General features: G+C 46.2%; 1 protein-coding gene across 1 annotated transcript in view; it reads right to left on the bottom strand.

Moving 5' to 3' along the window:
* Positions 1 to 4,097: 4,097 nt before the first annotated feature.
* The window catches only part of Prkrip1 (PRKR interacting protein 1), a 29,685-nt gene continuing 12,925 nt past the window's right edge, over positions 4,098 to 20,857 (bottom strand). The window contains exon 6 of the mRNA XM_010618942.2: positions 4,098 to 9,168. Coding sequence (XP_010617244.1) covers positions 9,059 to 9,168 — 110 coding nt within the window. The 3' untranslated portion in view covers positions 4,098 to 9,058. The remainder of the gene's footprint in view (positions 9,169 to 20,857) is intronic.

The raw sequence follows: 20,857 nt of genomic DNA, 5'->3' as shown, positions 1-20,857 counted from the left end.
GGGAGGTGAGGGCACTGTGTTGAAAGATTTAGCAGTCACAAACTCATGTGTGGAGGATCCCCCTCAGGTGCACGGGTTGCTGAGTGGTAGTTACACAGGCACCAACCCTTCCCCTTCTGGCCAGGGTGCAATTCAGGCTTTCTGGTTGGCTGGCCTTGGAAAGTTGCTTCCTAAGATCTCAGCTACCCTACCTCTGAAAAGGCCAATTTTTTTTTTGGTACCGGGGATTGAACTCGGGTCTTTATGCTTGCAAGGCAGGCCACCGAACTGCTGAGCTAAATCCCTGGCAAGGCCAATTTTTTGAGGCACGCATCCAGGGTCAAACATCTGCTAGACCTGTTCACTGTATTCCCTTGTTCAGTGAACTGGTCCTTGTTCCCTCATGACTTTCAGACTTACTACTGAGGAAGGTGACCAAGGTGTCCAGTCTCCTGGTCCCTTGCTTCTGTCCCTTCTGCCATTTACTCCTATCACCTAGCCCTTTTCATCACCCACAGCAGCTCTGCAAAATCTTAAGCCAACTAACCATCTCACTGAATTAGCTTTTCATTACTGAAAATAGTTGAGCCTACTTTATAAAGGCAAGGTTTATTTTGGTTTCTAGTTCTGGAGGAAGAGGTCTAAATGTCATGGCCCAGGTTCTGTAGAGGACCCCAGGCTGCAATGGGTCATGGGTGCAGGTGACATTTCTATGTGGTCTCCTCCTTTATGAAGCCACCAGGATTTAATCATGGGGGAGCTACCCTAATGACCTTATCTGGCTCCTCTAATATAATTAACACACGACTTTGGGGATTAAACTCCTATAGGAACTTGGGAGGGACAGACCCTAACATCCACCTTCTCACCTTTCCACTCACCCCACAGCCCACCCTTCCTCTTGACCTTCCCAAGACTCATCTTTCTGCCTTCCAGCCACCCTCTGCCTCTCACCTTTAACCTGTCTCCACTTCACGGCAAATTCTTATCAGAGCTGTCATCACTTCACTTCCTCCTCAGCCCTCTGAAGTCCACTGACACTGTGTCACTGAACCCGAGGCTCTTTCGGCCATCAGCCCTCCTATTCTTAGGGACCTCTCCTTTCAGGAAATGCCTTGGTGACTCTCTCTGGCTCTTTCTTGCTGCCACAGTCAGTCCCCTAGAAGTTCCTCAGCTTCTGAGTCCCCTCTTTGCTACACTCCTCTCTAGCTGGTCTCTTCTGCTCCATTGCTTCAAGGACCTTGTGAAGCCCAAGGATTCTCAAAGGTCATGTTGAACCCGGATCTCTCCCCCTGACCTGGGTGACATCTCTGCTGCAGTTCCAAGGGCCCCTGACTCACCATGTCCTAGCTGAACTTACCACCTCACCCTCACACACCTGCTCCACCTCCAGGCCACCTGTCTCAGGGAATGTTCCGTCATCTACGCAGGTGGCGATGTGATCAGTCTGGTATCATCTGTGACTCCTTTCCCACTCATCCAGTTCTGGGAATTTCCTGTCAGAAGGTTTCTGGACTCTTTCCCCGTGCCTCTATTCAGGCCGTTGTCACCTCTGGCTGCACTACTTCTTGCCCTTCCCACTTGTCCCCTTCCAGCCTGTTCTCTGCACCTGAAGTGAGGGCTGCACACAGCAGTATCCTGCACTGCTCTGGTCAGAGCAGAGCTCCTGGAAGGTAGGCTTCCTGTGTTCCTACGCACATCAGACACCTGCCCTGGAGTCCTGGGGGTTGGGCCCTTGGCAGGTGTTCTATAAACATCTGCTACATTCCACAGAACAGCAAAGCTGCCAACAGCCCCTCTGGACCTGCTCCAAGTTAATCTCTAAGAGTGTGCTCCTTATGGAAATACATGTTAATATATGCTAATTGTAGCTCACTTTCATCAAGTGTGCCAAAGAGTAAACAAATTAACTTCGAAGGAGAGAAAGGGGAAATGTGCTTGCTTCCACAGTTCTCCTTCCATGCAGTGTTAGGGACTGGATCAAGTGTCATTCCTAAATCAAAGTCAATAGAACATCACTTCTTCAACTCAATTTAACAATTTATTTCCAAGATATGTGATAATGGTGCACACCTATTATCCCAGAACTCTGGAGCCTGAAGCAAGTTTGAGCTTAGCCTAGTGAATGTGGCAGCTTAGCGGGATCCTGTGTCAAAATAAAAAGGGGATGCCGGGGATGATGGTGTATGCCTGTACTTCCAGCACTCAGGAGGCTGAGGCAGGAGGACTGACACATAGTTAAGTTCAAGGCCAGCCTGAACTCCACAGCAAGACCCCGTCTCAAAAAAACCAAACCAAGCAAAATAAAAAAGGGCCCAATCAAAATCCTAACAACCTCACAGAATTAGAAAAAACAATCCTAAAATTCTTTTGGAACCAGAGGAAACCTAGAATAACAAATTCTGAGCGACCAAAGCAAGGCAGGGGTGCCAGGCGTGGTGGTGCATGCCTGTAATCCCAGCACTCGGGAGGCTGAGGCAGGAGGATCGCTGTGCGTTCAAGACCAGCCTGGGCTACATAGTGAGTTCCAGTTTCAACAAAAAAAAGGCAAGGCAGGGGTAGTGCAATCCCTGACCTGAAGTTATATTGCAAAGCTACTGTGATAAAAACAGCATGGTGCTGGCAAAAGAACAGACTGAGGATCAATGGGACAGACTAACAGATGCAGAAACAACTCCAAATACACTCAGCCACCTTATCTTTGACAAAGGAGCCAGTCACCTTCACTGGAAGAAAGATGGCCTCTTTAATAGTGCTGGAAAAACTGGCTTTCCACAACCAAAGATTGAAACTAGACCTGTATCTTTCACCACACACTAATCTAAAATCAAAATGCATCAAAGATCTAAATATTAAAACAGAAACATTATATAGAACACTTGAGGACACAGGAGTAGGAAAAGACTTCATGAACAAAACCCAGACCGCACAAGAAATACAACAAAGAATCAACAACTGGGATCTCATCTTACTAAAATGCTTTTGCACAGCAAGAGAAACCAACAACAGAATGAAGAGACAACCCACAGAGTGGGAAAACAATTTTTACCTGTTATTCAGATAAAGGATTAAAAAAAAAAACCCTCTTAAATTTAAAGACCCAATGCAAAAATGGGCATTTGAAATAAAAACACTTCTCAGATAAAGAATTAGAAATAGCAAATAAATATATGAAAAAAGAAATCAATAATAAATGCTGGGGCCAGGGATTTAACTCAGTTGTTCCACTGTCTGCAAAGGTGTAAGGTCCTGAGTTCGATCTCTGGCACCTAAATAAATAAATAAGTGCTGGAGGGTTATGGGGAAAAGGAAACTTTCTTTCTCCACTGCTGGTGGGAGTGTAAGACTGGTGCACCCACTGTGGAAATCTGTGGAGATTTCTCAAAAAACTAAAACTAGAGGTTCCATTTGACCCAGCTATACCTCTTTTTGGTATCTTCCCAAAAGAATTAAAGCACCAGGGTTGGTGATTTAGCTCAGTGGCACCGTGTCTGCCTTGCAAGTGTAAGGTTCTGAGTTCAATCCCCAGTACCAAAAAAGAAAAGAATATATGCACATCTGTTTTTTTGGCAGCACAGTTTGTAATAGCTAAATCTTGGAAACAGCCCAGATACCAATCAAATGATGAGTGGACAAAGAAGACGTGGGGTTTTGTTTTGTTGTTTAAACACAATGGAGTACTACTCTGCCACAAAGAAGGATGAGCTTCAGACATTTATAGCTAAAGGGATGGACCTTGAGATCATACTCTTTAATACTTTTTTTTTTTTTGTACCAGGGATTGAACTCGAGACCTGGCGCTGCAAAGCAGGTGGCAGAACCACTGAGCTAAATCCTTGGCCCTTGAGATCATGCTCTTAAGTGAAATAAATTGGATGCATATGTTTAAATACCACACTGTTTCTCTGGTGCGAGACAGTGAATGTGGAAATAAGGACTGAGATATATAATGGATATTGGAAAATGGGGAGGAAGTGTTAAACTGGAAAGGGAAATGAGGAGGAGGGAGCAGAAAGGAAGGAACAAGAAAAGAAGTCAAAGTAGAAGGAAAAATCGAAAGAAAGCTTTTGTACATAGGGGGGAGGGGGCTCAAAGGAGGGAATGGGATAAAAATAAATTTTTTTAAAAAAAAGGGCTAGAAATGTAGCAGTACAAAGACCCTGAGTTCAGTCCCTAAATACTGAAGATGCTGAAAACAGGAACTAGACACAGTAACAGTACCTCCTGTGTGCCAAGCCCACATTTCTCAAGGTGGTGGTGGGGGAACAGTCTCCCAGGACACCTGTTTAAAATGTGTGTTCCAAGCCTGAATTGTAATGAATCAAATCTCAGGGGTATCACCCAGGAACTGGATTTTTAAGGGGGCTCCTTCAAAGCTACATGCATGTAACAAGTCATTTTTGCAGCCTCCTGAAAATGACCTACCTGTGGGCAGCTACCTGGACATTCTCCCTGCCATATTAGGAGTTTGTCAGGTTTGAAAAGCATCCCTGTCTGCTTGCAGTCCCTGGGGTTTGCTCCACTGTGTAATGGATATTTAATGAGCATCTACTCTGTCCCAAGTACTGGGTGGCACTCAGAATGCAGCAAAGAACAGGAAGCAAAGTCCTAGGTCTCAGGGAGCTGTAGGTGTGGCAAGGGGCAGATAGTAAATAAGTGAGAGGTGCTGTGGAAGAGAAGGAAAAAGAACAGTGGCAGCGGGTGGGCAGAGAGGTTTCTCCAAGGAGCTGACAGCTCAGCTGAGGCCAATAAAGAGGCAGCAGCAGGGCTTCTGAGGTAGGTGCCAGGGTGTAGATATGACACCATCAGGAGCGGGGTGAGGGTGGAAAGTACCAGACAGTAGGCTTTGCGGCTCACATTTAATTCCAAGTCAGGGAAGCCACTGGGGACTTCACACGGGCAGTCACAAGATCTGGTTTCCATTTGTAAAGTATTCCCCTGGCTGCTGCATGGGGAATGGGGGTAAGAGCAGAGGCAGTGTCAACTACCGGGCTACAGAAGCTGGTGGTGTGGACTGGGGGAACGGGGCAGACACCTGAATTGAAAGGTCCAGGCCTTAGTTAATAGAGGACTGCAGGGAGGGGTAGGAAAAACAGGAATCAAGGGTGATGAGCAGTTAACCGAGGTGGAAAGATAGAGGGGGAAATGCCGTGGCTCAAGTTCCTCTTTCTCTTACACTACGCTGGAGGTGCCATTAGACACCCAAGGCTGTCAAGCAGGTGATAGGATTCAGGCATGCAGGGCTGCGGGAGAGACAAAGTCTCAGACAAATGCATGAGGACAAGACTGAAGCCAGAAAGGGTCTCCAGGGCCTGCTGTGGACAGAGGGCAGTGTGCTGACCACCCCAACACTTAAGGGAGGGCAGGCAGGGACAGGAGGGGTTGTCAGGGTGTTAAGTGGGAAAGGCTATCCACCATGCCATCGAGGGCTGATTTGGCGAGGAAGAGCCCAGTGGGGGATGGCTTGGGGAGAGGCGGAAGCAAACAGGACCTTGGGATGGCCTGGGGCGGGAGGACAAGAAAAGGGCCCTTGTTTACTGTCGTAACAGCAGACTCCCTGGCTTGTCTGTTGGCCTATGGTGGAGGAGCTAGACCTTCAGGGGACCTGCAGGGTCTGCACCATACCACAGTGGAAACAGAGGTGCCTGGATGCTGGGGGCTGGTGCACAACATGGGGGCTGTGCAGGCCTGAGTCCTCCCTCGGCTTTCTCCAGGCTCTGCAATGCTAAGGGCCACATGAGGGAGCAGTGCAGGTCTAGGGGGAGAGGACATACAGTTTCCTGTGGAAAGCAGAAGTCTGAGGACAGGCGGCCAGGGCTGGGTCCCAGTGTGACATCTGTGGGACTGAGCAGCACAGCTGCCACTTCCCCAGGTGAGAAGATGCTGGCATTATGGCGAGGGGCTGGGTTAAGTTCCCCACTTTGGGAAATGCTTCTCTGTGCTTCGAGGCTGCTCACCCCAACCCTCCAACAGCCCAAACTCAGTATCCACAGCAGCTCTGTCCTGTGAAGCCACCAGACATGATGTCAGCTAGTCCTGAACCCCTGCTCCTCAGGGAACAAGTGGGTTCCTGCGAGCCTCTGACCACATTTCCAACAGGTGACCTGTGCATCACCGTGTCTTGTGTGTTTCTGTTTGAAGCTACCTTAGGCAACTGCTGATTCATTAACACTGGGCTCACAGCCAAGAGCACCGTAACACAGTTTTCTCCCCAAGACACACCACAGCCTTCCTGCTCTCAGAAACACTAGACAGCACCTCAGCACTGTGCCTGGGGGACACTAACAATCATCAAGACGAAGCAAAAAGCACAGAAAACCTGCCACTGCACACACCTTGAGGATACTGTGTAGGATGAGCTGATACAAGCCAGCCTTGCCTTATTCCACCTCAGGCGGGGACACCTGCACGGCCAGGAAACTCCAACTTCCACACAATGTGCCTGCAATGACTATGAAAGCAAGGTGAGTATGGACTGCGAGGTTCCAAATTAATTTTAATGTACAAGTTCACAAATATGGGACCCATGAATAGAGAAGCAACTACACACTTTACAATACACTGCACTATAGTATTATCAAACGCACAGGCACCCATGCTTGAGGCAGCTCACACGTTACTGCTGGTTTGAACCACATGCAGGAGTATCCCATCGGGCAACTAGTACCACTGGCGGTAAAAACGGATCTAATCATGTTTACTGGTGGCGTTTTTAGTAATAAAATTACTTAAAAAGCCACCTGAAGGGACAGTCATGCATGTACCACTGTCATGAACCTGTGAAAGGAGGGTTCTACAGCCCACAGCCCCAGCAGGTACCCTAGGTACCTCTCTGCCAAGCCTCTCCCCAGGACAGAGCATCTGTATGACAGACTCGAGTCGTTCTGGCTGGGTTCAAATCCAAGCTTTACCCCTTACTTGCTGGTGGATGAATCTTGTAGTCAAAAATATGAACAGCTTGGCCTGACACGGGGTGCTCAGTACATATGGCAGCAACGAGTGAATGGAGGCCTACCTTGTTGGTGAATCAGATTCCTTACACAGAAGTTTTCTTCCCTCCAGGCACTAAGTAGGTTGTTGACCTGCTTAGCTTCTGAGATCAGGTACGACAGCGCCTCAGGATGGTATGGTTGCAGACTAGTGAGGTTTTATGGCACAGGAGAGTGTGTTATATGCATTCCTGAGTTCTGTCCCAGACTAGTCTCCACCTACCAGCCATCACTAGGCCATTACTTCATGAGTCTCCCCTAATTATAGTTTTGTAAGGGGTGCTCTCAATCTTATATACACCATTATTAATGATGACATCTAACTGTCTTCTTTCTCCCAAATAATACCCTGGAAACTGAGCATCATTAAACTGTGGGAAGTAATGATGATCCCTAACAATGGCCAGAAACTGTGGCAGCACATTTTCTGCCTAACCTCAACAGCTACTCAGCCGGCCACACATCTGCTGAATGTGGCTCTCACTCAGCGTGGCCAGGTGACCTGGGGGAGGCAGGAAGGGACTTGCCCCATCCTCAATTATCAGAGCCAAGTCAGGACTCAAACGCAGGCCTCTGGTAACCTCAGTGACCTCTGGGTTAGGAGGCCGACAAGGTCCCGGCTGACACACATTTCAGGGTAGGGAAATGGAGACAAGGAAACCAAGAGTTCAGAGGAGAAGAACTAAAAACAAGTCACAGACAACCAGCCAATCTCTCACACAAGAGAAATACAGATTTCAAAATGTACAGCCAGAGCGTGTGTTAATTTATTAAGGCTGATGCTTCATTTTGGCTTTTTGGGGAAGAAAATTTTGGCATGACTTAAACGACCTAAGTGATAAAGATTATCAGACATATCACATGGCTCAGGGTAGGGCCAGAGAAATCTACGTTGTAGAAGTAAAAGAAAATGTCCTTATGATTTCCATCACTCAAAAAACTATTTCCTCAATGCCATTCCAGTCCATAAAAGGCACACAATGGACCCAGCAGTTGGAGACAATCCAAAACCAGAGCAAAGGCTATAATTCAAAACTGACTCTGTCAACCATGTTCACCCAAAGGCACTGAGGGCAAAGCTTCCCTGGGTTACCTCTTGAAGGCACCAGCACCAGAAGCTGCCCTGGGTCACCCGCTGTGCCCCTGGCTCCCTGCACAGTGTCCTGCACTCTGGAGGTGCTGGTTCTGTTCTGGCCAGGACACACATGTGGACTTGGAAACAGTCACAGTGCTGGCCACCTCTGCCCCCAGCACCCATGTGACCCAGGCAAAAAGCAGTCCCTACGGGTTCCATCCAACTGTGAAGTGTGGCCACTTTCAGTCCCAATTCTGGAATTGAATTTTTTTTTGTACCGGGGATCGAACTTGGGTCCTTGCACTTTAGAGGCAGGCGGTGGAACCACTGAGCTAAATCCCTGGCCCTCAGTCCCCATTCTGTTTGGACTCACTTTGGATTCCAAATGAAAATGCAGCTCCTGATGGACACCCAGCCCCTCCAGTTTGGCTAGCACCCCTCTGCGTCTCTACCTGGCTCAATCCAGCCTGGATTCTCTCCCTTGTTGTTTCTCTAACCACCCAGCTTCCCCAACAGTTCTTGCCGTATAGTGAGCTACCTTCCCGTGGCTTGGTATGGCCCAGTCCCTGTGTGGCAGGGTCTGTGCTCTCCAGGAGGAGTAGGTCCACATCACAGGACCTGCTGAATCTTGAGTCCTCTCTACAGCTTTGGTAATTAGCGTTTCACAAGTCTGAACAAAACCTAACGGTTTTCTGTTTTTTACTTAGAAAAATGTTCCCTTCCAAAAGCCAGCCCCAAGCGCATCGCTGTTTGAATGTGAGAACAGACACCAGCTGCTGGCGAGGCACTTTCCCCTTCCAGTAGGAATGGGGGGTGCCCCGCGAGGCAGTGTCCAGAACAGATCTCTCTGTCCCCCGAACCAGGCAGGGCAGCAAGCACTGGGACTCGCATGTACTCCCTAAGCATCACATCCGTGGGGGGCGAGCAGACAGCCTTCTTCCCTGCTGGCCTCACCAAGGTCTTCTGAGGCTCTGGACACAGAATGTGCCAGGCTCGTGACAGCTGCTGTGCAATCTCATCGCCTCATGATGAAGCTGGGATTGTCCTCCTCCTCCTCTTCCTCCTCCTCCGTCCCAGATGCCTCCTCGGAGCTACTGGCCTGCTGCTCCTGCGACTGACTGGGTCCTGTAACCACACAACATCGGATTATAGACATACAAATCTGCTGAGAGAAAGGGCACACTAAAAAAGGAGAGAGTCGAGGGAATACAGTGACTCTTTCAGACAGCACAGCCAGGGGCCAGAGGCGGTCCTCCTGCCCACCATTCCTCCTGGTTCTCTGGCTCTCGCCAAAAGGCCCCACAGCACACGAGATCCTGACACCCCACAGACCAGGCCTACTGCTTTTGTATGGCTCCCACCATCTACAATGCCCACCACTGCCACAGGGTGACTTCCTCACCTGGCCCTTGAACATTTACTATTGGGCTGTAATAGTCCTGCTGGAGTCTCAAGTCACTGTTGTGCAAAAGCCCCTCTAGAAAAAAAGCAGGGGCTGGGGAGAGTCTCAGAGACAGACTGTGTGCCTTGCACGTGTAAGGCCCTGGGCTCGGTCATCAACACCAGAACACAACACAACACAACAAACCCCTCTGTGGCTGAAGGTTCTCCTGGCTCTTCCCACACACAGGCTGGAGCCCTTTCCCTGACACACCGCAGGCTGAGGCAGGAGGATCAGGAGTTCAGGCCAGCCTGGACCACACACTGAGACCTATCTCATTAAAAAAAAAAGAGAGAGAGAGAGAAGGGCTGGGGATTTAGCTCAGTGGTTCCACCACCTGCCTCGTAAGCATGAGGACTTGAATTTGATCCCTGGCACAAAAACAAAACAAAACAAAACAAAAACAAAAAACCAAAAAAACCTAAACCAAAACACAAAAAAAACAAAAACAAAAACAAAAGAGAAAGATCAAAGCCTAGACACGTAGTGCAACTCTGAAGTCCTTGAACAAAATTAATCCACCTAATTCATTCTTTCAACATAGTAAGTACAGAGTAATCAATAATAAAGTGCTTGCTTCTTGCCAGCTACTATGCTTAGTGCTGGGACTACAAGAATTCAAAGATACTAAAATTAAAACAAGAAACCACAGCACATATATTCAAATGGCTACACTCCAAAAACCGGTACCCACTGTGAGGATGTAGAGAACTCAACTTGTACTCCTCCTCAGTGGGAGTGCAAAATTGTACAACCACTTTGGAAAACTCTGGTCATTTCTTAAAAAAGCTAAACAAGATCAATCTTATCATAAAAGCCAGCAGTCACACTCCTAGGCATTTACTCAACTGATCGGAAACAAGTGCACACAAAACCCAGCACCCAACTGTCTGGAGCTGCTTTATTCCCAGTTGTTCAGGTTGGGTTCCAACTTGCAATCTTCCTGCTTTTAGTCTCCAGAGAGCTTGGATTATGGGCACATGCCACCACCCTCAGCTAAGATACTTACGAATCTTTAAAAGTGTTCTATGAAACAAAGGAAACCAATTAAAAAGCCTGTATACCGCATAACTCCAATTCTATTTTGTTTTTCTTTGGTACCAGGGATCAAACTCCCGACCTTGTGCTTACGCGGCAGACAGTGGAACAACTGAGCTAAATCCCTGGTCCAAATGGGTCAAATTTATTATTATTATTTTTGGTACCGGGGATCAAACTTGGGACCTTGTGAGGCAGACGGCAGAACCACTGGGCTAAATCCCCGGCCCATAACTCCAATTCTGTAGCACAACTACAGAGATGGTGAACAGGAGTAGGGGCAGGGAAGAGGGTGAAGAGGTGAAGCCCAAGGGATTTTCAGGGTGTGGACCATTCCGTGGTACAGTATCAGAGTGGTGGATGCGTGGTGCTACATGCCTGACAGAATCCACAGAGCGCTACCAACACAAAGAAGTAAACCTTAGTTATGCAAAATTGTAAAAGCCCAAATTTAGGAGGCCACAGACCCCAGGATGGAGCAAAAGCTCGCACATAGATTTCACTGCACTACATCTGTCTGAACAATCACTGTGAAGGGGTCAGGGGAGGAAGGTGCTAGTCTGGGTGTGGACCGCAGCTAAAAAGCCTATAACCCTCAAGCCACCAACATGTATATTGGATGGACTGAACAGGGAAGCAAACGGATGGCGGACGGGCAGTGGGAGCAAAGCTACTCAGGCCGGATTAACCAAGGACAGAATGACAAATGGGCGAGGGGCGACATCGCTATCGGCTCACACTTAGCTTAGTACGATGGCCACACACCAGTACTTACAGATCCGTGTCTATACACTGCGTGGTGCACTTATGGTCATGTGCTGTATGACAACAGTGCTTTTAACAAAGACAGTCTGCGTGTAGCACGGAGGTGTAAGACCGTGTCGTCTCGTGCTGTCACAGCCATCTCAGTGTAAGCACACCCAGTGATCCTCGCACGGCCACAAAGCCGCGCTCCGTGGTGTGTTTCCCAGAAAATATCCCCACTTTTAAGTAACGAATGACTGGTAGCTTCTTGCTGTCAATGAAAGAGCCTGAAAGCACCGCCCCACCCCAGAAGTGAAGCGTACCCCTTGCCACAGGCTTGTTTCTAACACCACTCCTCCAACAAAGGGAGCCGGGACTTCTGGGACAAACGGCCGATCGCCCAGAGCAGGACATACATAAAACGTACCAATAAAATAAAATAAAAAAAAAACCCACCAGTCTAACACCAACTGAGGGAACCCTACAGAACCCAACCCAAATAAAGTCTGAAAACCTGTCTCAGACACCAGTGATTTGGACACACAATGATTAAATGTAATGTGATGTCCTACACCGGATTCTGGAAAAGGCACAGGGCATTAGATACAACTAAAATCAGAGTAAGATCTGGATTTTAGCTCCTAAGTTGTCCACACTGGTTCATTAACTGGTTCATTAACTTGTTAAACCAAGGACACTGGGTCTATGAATACTCTGTGCTATCTGCAATTTTTCTGTAATTATAAAGCTATCCTGAAATGAAAAGTTATAGCTGAGGACATAAGCATGTTAGGGATTTAGCAGATTTTATAACCCTAACCGTACAGGCTTGGGACGAGGCAGAGGGCAAGGCATCCTGCAGTGGGCGGGCACGAGGAAGGCAGGGAGAACGAAGTTCTCCAGACCCCTGGGAAGTAGGGGAGCAGGAAAAGGAGGAAGTCCAGTGGCCTGAGCATAGCAAAGAGGCTGAAGGGCAGAGGTGTGGGAACAGCAGGGCAGAGGACGTGTGGAAGGCAGTGCGCAAACCAAAGTGGTGAGGGCCGCGAAGGCTCGGGGCAGATGAGCAGGTTTCAAGCAGGGCTGCCTCACAGTAAGTACCGGTACCTGGGATCAAATCCTGGCCCACCAGCCATTCCCTCTGCAGCTCGGAGGCTGCCATCCACACTCGGTGTCTAAGACCTGTCATTTGTAAAATTTAGGTAATGCCACTGACACAGTGCTGCTGTGAGGATTAAGCTTACAGCTCCTGTGTGCAAAGCATTTAGAACTATAGGAGCACAATAAATGTTCAGCATTGGCTACTACTGACTACTGCTCTGTAAGCAGAATGAGTGACAAGCCTATTTTTATTGTATAAAAGAGCTTTGGAGCTAGGCCTGGTAGGGCAAACCTGTGATCGTAGCATTCTGGGAGGCTGAGGCAGAAGGTTTAAAAGTCTGAGCCCAGCCCAGGCAATTTAGTGACTTAGGAGCAAGGTCTCTGTATGCACACACATACACACACACACACACACACACACTTTGTGGCTCTGGGGATCAAACCCAGAGCCTTGCACATGCTAGGCGTAAGCCATATACCTAGCCCTCTATTTTTTACCTTAGAGTTTTTTTTGGGGGAGATTAAATCTTATTTCTTACTCTACTATATTTTTAAAGCCTTTCTAATTTCTCAGTTAGATCTTAATTCCTCCTCTAATATGTACTTTTCTTGTCCACTTAGAGGAAGAATAATTTCTAAAAGCCAGGATTGACAAAGACACAGAGAAGGTATACACTCCTGTGCATTGTGGTGGCCATGTAACCTGGTACTGGCCGGCATGGAGACTCACAGCTATAATCCCAGCTATTTGGCAGGGATAAACAGAAGGATCACAAGTTCAAGGCCAGCCTGGGCAATTTAGCAAGATCCTATCTCAAAATTTTAAAAGGATTCAACAAAACCTCCCTGAAGACAGTACTATTCCTTCAGAAAGTAATTGGAAACACATTTCAAAAGCCATGAGTTCTTTTTATGCTCTGTGATCTCTCATGACTGGAAATTTATCTTAATTCATGTCCTCAGAGAGACAGAAGAGAGACAGGCACATGCTACTCACTAAAGTGTCTCTTATGGAAGACAAGAATAGAAATCAATCCAATGTTTAATGAGCAGAGGATTGGATATGATACTGCATGCCAGCTCTTGTATATTATCATGACATGCTTACAACTGAAGCCAGGCATGGTAGCAGTCTCAGCAACTCAGGAGGCTGAGGCAGGAGGAAAAAGGCTTTAGCCCAGGAGTTTGAGACCAGTTCAGGCAAGAAAAGTGACACCCCGTCTCAATGTTTGGAGGTTTTTTTGGGGGGGGGGTACCGGAGACTGAACTCGGGTCCTTGCGCTTGCACGGCAGGGCACACCCCCTGAGTTTTTCTCGGGTCCTTGCGCTTGCAAGGCAGGCCACCGAACCGCTGAGCTAAATCCCCAGCCCCCAGAGACCCCGTCTCAAAAACAAAACAAAACACAATAACAAATAGAAAGATGATCTACACAGAGATGATATTTGAGCTTTTTAAAATGATTTCCTTCCATTATCCTTATTCTACTGTTTACATATTTTAAAATACAGGAATGGGATATTTTATTCAGATTGCAGGCATACAGGATAAAATATTACTCACTCTAACTGAAGCCAGTATTTTTCCCCCTTGGTACTGGGGACTGAACTTGGGGGCTTACATATACTAAGCAAGTGCTCTACCACTGAGCTACAGCCCGAACCCTGTATGTAAAAACAACCAACCAATTAATAAATTTACAATTAATAAATATACAAAAAAGAAAAAAAATCCCTCAAACCATGGAATTGTAAGGCCATGGGACCTTATAATGTTAAGGGGTACAATTAGTACAACTATAGTTATGGTATTAACATAAATAAAGCATACATATGAAAAAGTGAAGTTAAAGAAATGATGGTAAAATGTTACACTTATTTTTACTAAGGAACAGATAAAAATTTGACTTTATTCTTTTCTAGACATTTCTAAAATGATAAAATACCACCTTTTCTCGCAAAAGACACAAAGCAGGGCTGAGGTGTGGCTTAACTGCAGAGCCTAAGTGTTTGATGTGTACAGCCCTGAGTTCCAGCCCCAGCACCACAAGAGGAAAAAAAAAGACAAATGATACGGACAGATTTCCAATGTAGTGATATAGGTAAAGCGGGAGAAATAATAGCATGAAGGCCTCAGTAAGCTTTCTGGCAAATCCTGACTAGAAAGAGTTACACCCTTGCTAGAGGAAGCAATAAAGAGAATTGAGAGAGCAGAGAGCAGATAAGCATCAAGGCTCTGCCAAGCGCCTGGCTAAAGTTATTGTCCTGCCCCATGACAGTAAAGGCCAAAGGAAATGGGGGAGGGGCTACCTAACAGAAGACTGAGGACATAAAATATATACCCACATCTAGATGCTCTTACTATTCTTGCCCTATGCTAGTGCAGAAGTGTACACTCATGCCCTTTACTTAACTGCTAACTCCACCTTGTGGGTGAAATCCCTTAAACTCATCAAGTTTAAAGGTATCTGATAGGACAACAAAAAACAAAGCCTACTTAACAACCTGCATGTCTGTAATGGTGGCCAAATTAAGGGTCTGAGGGCCTAAAATAGCCAACCAGGCTGTGACAAACTGTGTGTGTGTCTGTGTGTGAGTGTGTGTGTGTGTGTGTGTGTGTGTCTTTCTGCTACAGTGATAAAAAGGGCTGAAGACAAAGGCCCTTGAGGTTTTCTGCTCCAGACCTCTTCTCTCACAGGGTAGCTTTCAGCCCCCTCCCTCCTCTGGCAAATACAGTGTTTTTGTTTTCCCTTTAAAAAAAAAACTTCATATCTCAATTTTTTAATTGATAGGGATCTTTTGTTGATATGGACTCAATCTTGCTGAGCTGCTTGGACAGCAGAGCAGCAGAACTGCGGCCCCGCCCCAATGCAACACTAGGCTTACAATTTGGCTTTGGATTGAAACAGTTCAACTCAAAACACATACTGAGTGCTTCTGAATCAGGATTTCTCAGATGGCGGGGATTTTGTCCCCCTCACTGGAGACAGCTGAAGGGCTCACTGATTGCAGTGACTGGAGGGGAGGTGGGCACTGCATCTAGCGGCAGCCCTTCCCAACTAATATCACCACTGAGGCTAAGAAACATGCCCCAGGGGCAACTAGCAACAACTGGCTGTATGGCCACCCTGGCTTTCTGCCCTAGGAGGACCACCAGGATAAATAACACTTGCAAGAGTGTATCACTCTGGGAGTTCAAGGTTTCAGAATAATCCAAATTGGCTTCATGCCATCATCCAGACACAAGCCCCAATGAGTTACTAGACCAGCACAGAGAATAAGCAAGGGCATTTCCTCTTCAGCAACACAACAGAACCAGAAGTAGAGGGCCGGGGATTTAGCTCAGTGGTGCCTCAAAAGCACAAGGTCCTGAATTTGATCCCCAGTACAAAAAAAAAAAGAGAGAGAGAAAGAAAGAAACAGTAGAAACACCAAACATATGAAAAAATGTTCTCACTGATCATTTGAGAGATGCAAATTAAAACAACACTGAGATTCCATCTCACTCCAGAAAGAATGGCTGTTATCAAGAAATTAATCAATAGAACACAACTGCTGGCCAGCTGCCCCTTACTGCTTTTTAGAAGAGCAAAAACAGCCTGACCGATGGGTCTCCCTCTACTCTATTAAGAACCAAGTAGTATGCCCAAGCTGTTTTGTGGCACAACTATTATATTAATTTATATTCATTTCAATGGGACAGGTATCACGTTACTCTTTCACACCCACACAAAAAAGGAAAGAAATGAAAAAGATGAGGTAAAGGTAATACAAACCATTTTTATGACAATTATTGCTATAATGCACTCTTTCCTGCTTATGGTACAAAGCACTAACTGGCAACACTATGTACCCGTGCTACCTTCACAACTGAGCAGGGCCCACAAACTACACCAAAGATTTGCACGTGTCTGACTGCAGCCCAGAGTACACAGAGAAACAGGGAAATTTTCAGAAAATGGTATTTATGCAGAATGTGATAACACTGTGATATTTTCCAGCCTATTTTATCCATACTTAAAAAAAGCTACAAAGTGAATTCATGCCTTAGTGATGAGAAAGTTCATAATCTTCATTTTGATAACACTATGGTGCAGCTCCACAATGGGACAGGCACACAGACATCTTTCTTTCTGACAGAACCGTGAAGCACAAGGCAGGGGAGACATGGGGCTAATTTAAACAAGGTGGAGGCCATAAATGAAGTTTACTCAAAAGTTCTAGTATGAAAAAGCTGGGCATCGTGGCACATGCCTGTAATTCCAGAAGTAAGAGGAGGATGAGGCAGGAGGATTGCCACGAGTTTGAGGCCAACCTGGGCTATATAGTGGGAAATTCAAGATCAGCCTGAACTACATAGTGAGACCATGGCTCCAAAAAAAACGTACTAATACGATTTCAAACATTCTTTTTAGCCTTGGGCAAATTAAAGAAGAGTGACTAGAAGCTGGGCTGGATTTCACATGCCCGCAGTCCAGCACTTTGGGAGGTGAGGCACAAATTCAACTTAATGACAGTAAGAGCCTGTCTCAAAAAAGGACTAGGGATGTAGCTCAAGTGAAGGCCCTGGTCAATTCCTGGTACTACAGGGCTGGGGATTTAGCTCAGTGGCGCAGTGCCTGCCTTACAAACTCAAGGTCTTCAGTTCCATCCCTGGTACCAAAAAACAAAAAACAATTCCCAGTACTACAAAAATGGGGTGGGTGTGGGTGTATGGGTGCACGCACTCACACACTATTGAAAACTGTGGGATTGTAAAAGGGACAGGAAAGGAGCCTTAAGGAATCCCAGCACACCGGGCATGGCAGCACACACCTACGATCCCAGCACATGGGAGGCTGAGGCAATGGGATTCCAACTTTGAGCTCAGCCTGGGCAATTTAGTGACTTAAGAGAGAAACTGTCTCAAAATAAAAAGCAAAAAAAAAAAAAAAAGGGTTAGAGATGTAGCTCAGTGTGATAGCTCTGGGTTCAATTCCCAGTACCAGGGGAAAAAAGTAATCTGTAATTCCAAAGAGCCAATGTAAGTTCAGCAAGTATAAATGCACAGCAAATTGGTCTCAGTTTCTTGTTCTGAAAAGGTTCTTAAGAGTTACCGATGAGCGGAACTCCCTGACTATGGCATAGCTGAGTGATGAGAAGGGGAGCCCTACAAAACCAGGAAGTGTAAGGAGATAGACCTGGAGTGGGAGAAGACGGGAAGAGACATCAGGCCTTGTCTGTGACCTCCTGGGTTCCTGCTGAGCAGCATATGCCTGGATCTGGCAACCCTAATCTGAATCACCATGCAAAAAGAACACGCAGAAGGGAATTCAAAGAGCTACACCCAGACTGGCCACTGGGTGGCAGGCAAGGGGACCGCACAGCCAAGCTCTGGAAACTGACCTGAAGGTGGAAGCAGAGACTACAAAAGGTGGGTTAGAGCACAGACTGAGTGCCGGCTGGGCAAATATCAACAAGACTCGGAGCATCAAAGAGTCTGTGTGAGGGAGAAAAAGACTCGACTCACAAAGAATCAGGAACATCAACTTGCATGGGAAAAGTCAATAAACAAAGGCCAATGCTGAGACAGCCCAGATGCTGGAATGAGAAAACATTTAACAAGCATGTTTTTAAAAGCGTTCAGGAGGGTGGACACTGTGAGAAGAAAAGGAAGACAGAAGCTGTAGCAAAGACATGAAAGGCTGTTCTCCCAGCACCTGCGGAGGCTGAGGTAGGAGGCAGGAATTTAGAGATCGTGTCTCAAAAATTAAGGAGCCTGGGGATGAAGCTGAGTAAGAGTCTGGGTTCAACCCCCACCACTGCAAGCAGGGAAAAAAAAGGTACAGAGAACTGAATGGAAATTTTAGAAGTTTTCTAAAGAACACAGAAATTGAAATAAACCAGAAAAAATCATTAAATTTGATAAAAGACACACCTACAGATTCGAATACCTTTAAAACCCCAAACAAGATAAATTCAAGGAAATTCATGCACAGACGTCATACTGAAACTTCTGAAATGTAAACACAGGCCCCCAGCCTCAGGGGTGCTGACAGTCTGTGGGTTCCCGAAACCCTGGACAGTATCAGGCCCTATATCTGCAGACTGTGTTTGCTCCTATTCACTTATCTATGTCATAAAGTTCAATTTAGAAATTAGACACAAAGGGCTGGGATTTAGCTCAGTGGCACCGCGCCAACCTGGCAAGCGCAAGGTACTGAGTTTGGTCCCTGGTACCAAAAGGAAAAGAAAGAAAGAAATCAGACACATAAAGAGATAAAGCAGAATAATTATAACATTATACTGTAGTCAAAGTTATTAAAATTTATGAGTTGTTTATTTCTGGAATTTTCCATGTAATATTTCTAGATAGTAGCTAAAAGTGAAGTAAGGGAAGTTATGGATAAGAGGGGATTACTGAACTAAAAAAGTCTCAAAAGTATCCAGCAATTTGAATGACTACTGATTTATTATCAGACACCATGGATACAGAAGACCATATCCACAGTGCCGAAGAAAGAAGTGCTAGCTAGTGACAATGAACTATAGGGAAGCAGGTGAATAGGACCCAGTAACAATCAACTATGGGGACAAAGATCAATAAAGACAGGAAGAGGACCTAAGAAAATTCATAGTTGCTGGTCTTTTTTTTTGGGGGAGTCAGAGTTTTGCTGTGTAGTGCAGGCTGGCCTCAAACTCATGGGAGTCCTCCTGCCTCAGCCTCCCAAGTGCTGGGATTACAGGCAGGAGCTACCACACCCAGCTTGCTGACCTGTTCTGACCGAATGACTAAAGAAAGATCTTCAGCCATAAGGGAAACATGCCAGGAATAAGGGAAGAACAGGAACAGTACAAATCTGGCTAATAATGGAGCCTGTTCTCCTCTTAAGATCTTTAAAAATATCTGATGTTTGAAAATAAGCAGAAAAAGAAAAAAAGCAGAACACTGGAAGTTTTCAATGTTTGCAGGTGTTAATTCATAAAATAAGTAAAAGGACTTACGTGGTAGAAGTTTCAACATTTCACTTAAAATGGTGCATACAGACCAGAAGCAGCCTGTGAAGGCATAAGTATACAGCAATCCCAGAATAACCAAAAAACACTATAAGAATTACAGACATAGTGACAAATCAAAACAGAATAAAAAATGTTCAAATAAGCCAGGCGTGGTGGCTTACGCCTATAACTCCAGCACTTGGGAGGCTGAGGCAGAAAGAGCACCATGAGTTCAAGGATAGCGTGGGCTACCTAGTGAGTTCAAGACCAGCCTGAACTACATAGTGAGACCTTGTCTCAAAAAACAAAAACAAAAACAAAATTCAGATAATCCAAAAGACAGAAAAGGAGAAACACAAAAAACAGAACAAACAAAATGGCAGCCCTAAATCCAACCATTCTAATAAAAAGATAGCTTATCAGAATAGATTTAAAAAATAATCCAAGCTGTGCGCAGTGGTAGTGCTTACTTAGCAAGTGCAAGCCCCTGGGTGCCATTCCAGCTGCACAAAAACAAAAGCCTTTTTATAGGTCATACACTTCAAACATAATGACAGAGGCAGCTAAAGTAGAGAGGGACTGAAACACTTCCAAACTGCACAGTCAGTACTCTACAACCTAGAGAAAACCTCTAGAAAAGCAACGAGACCCCTGGCAAAGATTACAAGAATCGAACTTCCAGAATTGTGGACTGGCTCCCTGGATTGTCTGAGAAAAGTACCTGGATCCCAGTAGTAAGAATGAGCTCTGCGGTGCTTTTATGTGCTCTATTCCCCTTCCCCTCTCCCAAACTCTTGATGCAGGCCCTAAAACCAGGAGCCTCCCAAACACATTAGTGGTGGAAACCAGCAGGCGCCAGAGGAGGTGAGCAAGCTGGGAGTCCTGTCCCTGTGTGACAGGTCTGGCTCCCTGGAAAGTTCTCACAGCTGACTGAACTCAGAACTCAGGGGGTGAACAGCATTTTCCCCCCAGGGTACTTGTCAACTACAATCAACACCAACAGTTAACCATGGCAGGCACTAGAGGTGTTAGGAGCAGCTGAAGCAGAGAAGGAACTGATCAAGAAGTTGAGGAGGAAAAGTTGGGACACATGTCCTGTAAAGAAAATCCTACAAAGGCCTCAATCTCTCACCTCTGCTGCCCTCGAGGCTCTGTGAAAGCAGGAAGTGAAGCTGAGAAAACTGCACATGGCCTGCCAGGGTTGATGCCATGTTCCAGAGCTCCTTGGCAAAGTCCAAGTGAGGCATTTAAGGAAACCTCTGCTTTAAGAAAATCACTAACTGAGCCTATCAATATCAAGCAGAGATTTCAGTGGCCACAAAACAAAGAACATCGCTTTACCAGCTCAGGAAAATCAGTAAGCAATGCAAGAAGTCAATAAACAGGTAAGAAGCAACAATGACAATAAGTAGCATAAACAGTAAACCCCGAATGAGGAGGGTCAAACAACCAGAGCCCAGGAGACCTTTCTATTTCATACCACACGGGGCCAAACTACAATATCCCAACAGAACATGA

This window comes from Fukomys damarensis, unplaced genomic scaffold (assembly GCF_012274545.1).
Source record: "Fukomys damarensis isolate Sample0158 unplaced genomic scaffold, DMR_v1.0_HiC HiC_scaffold_17, whole genome shotgun sequence".
Classification (NCBI taxonomy): domain Eukaryota; kingdom Metazoa; phylum Chordata; class Mammalia; order Rodentia; family Bathyergidae; genus Fukomys; species Fukomys damarensis.
The sequence above is the reverse complement of the archived record's forward strand: the minus strand, read 5'-3'. Positions and strand labels throughout refer to the sequence as shown.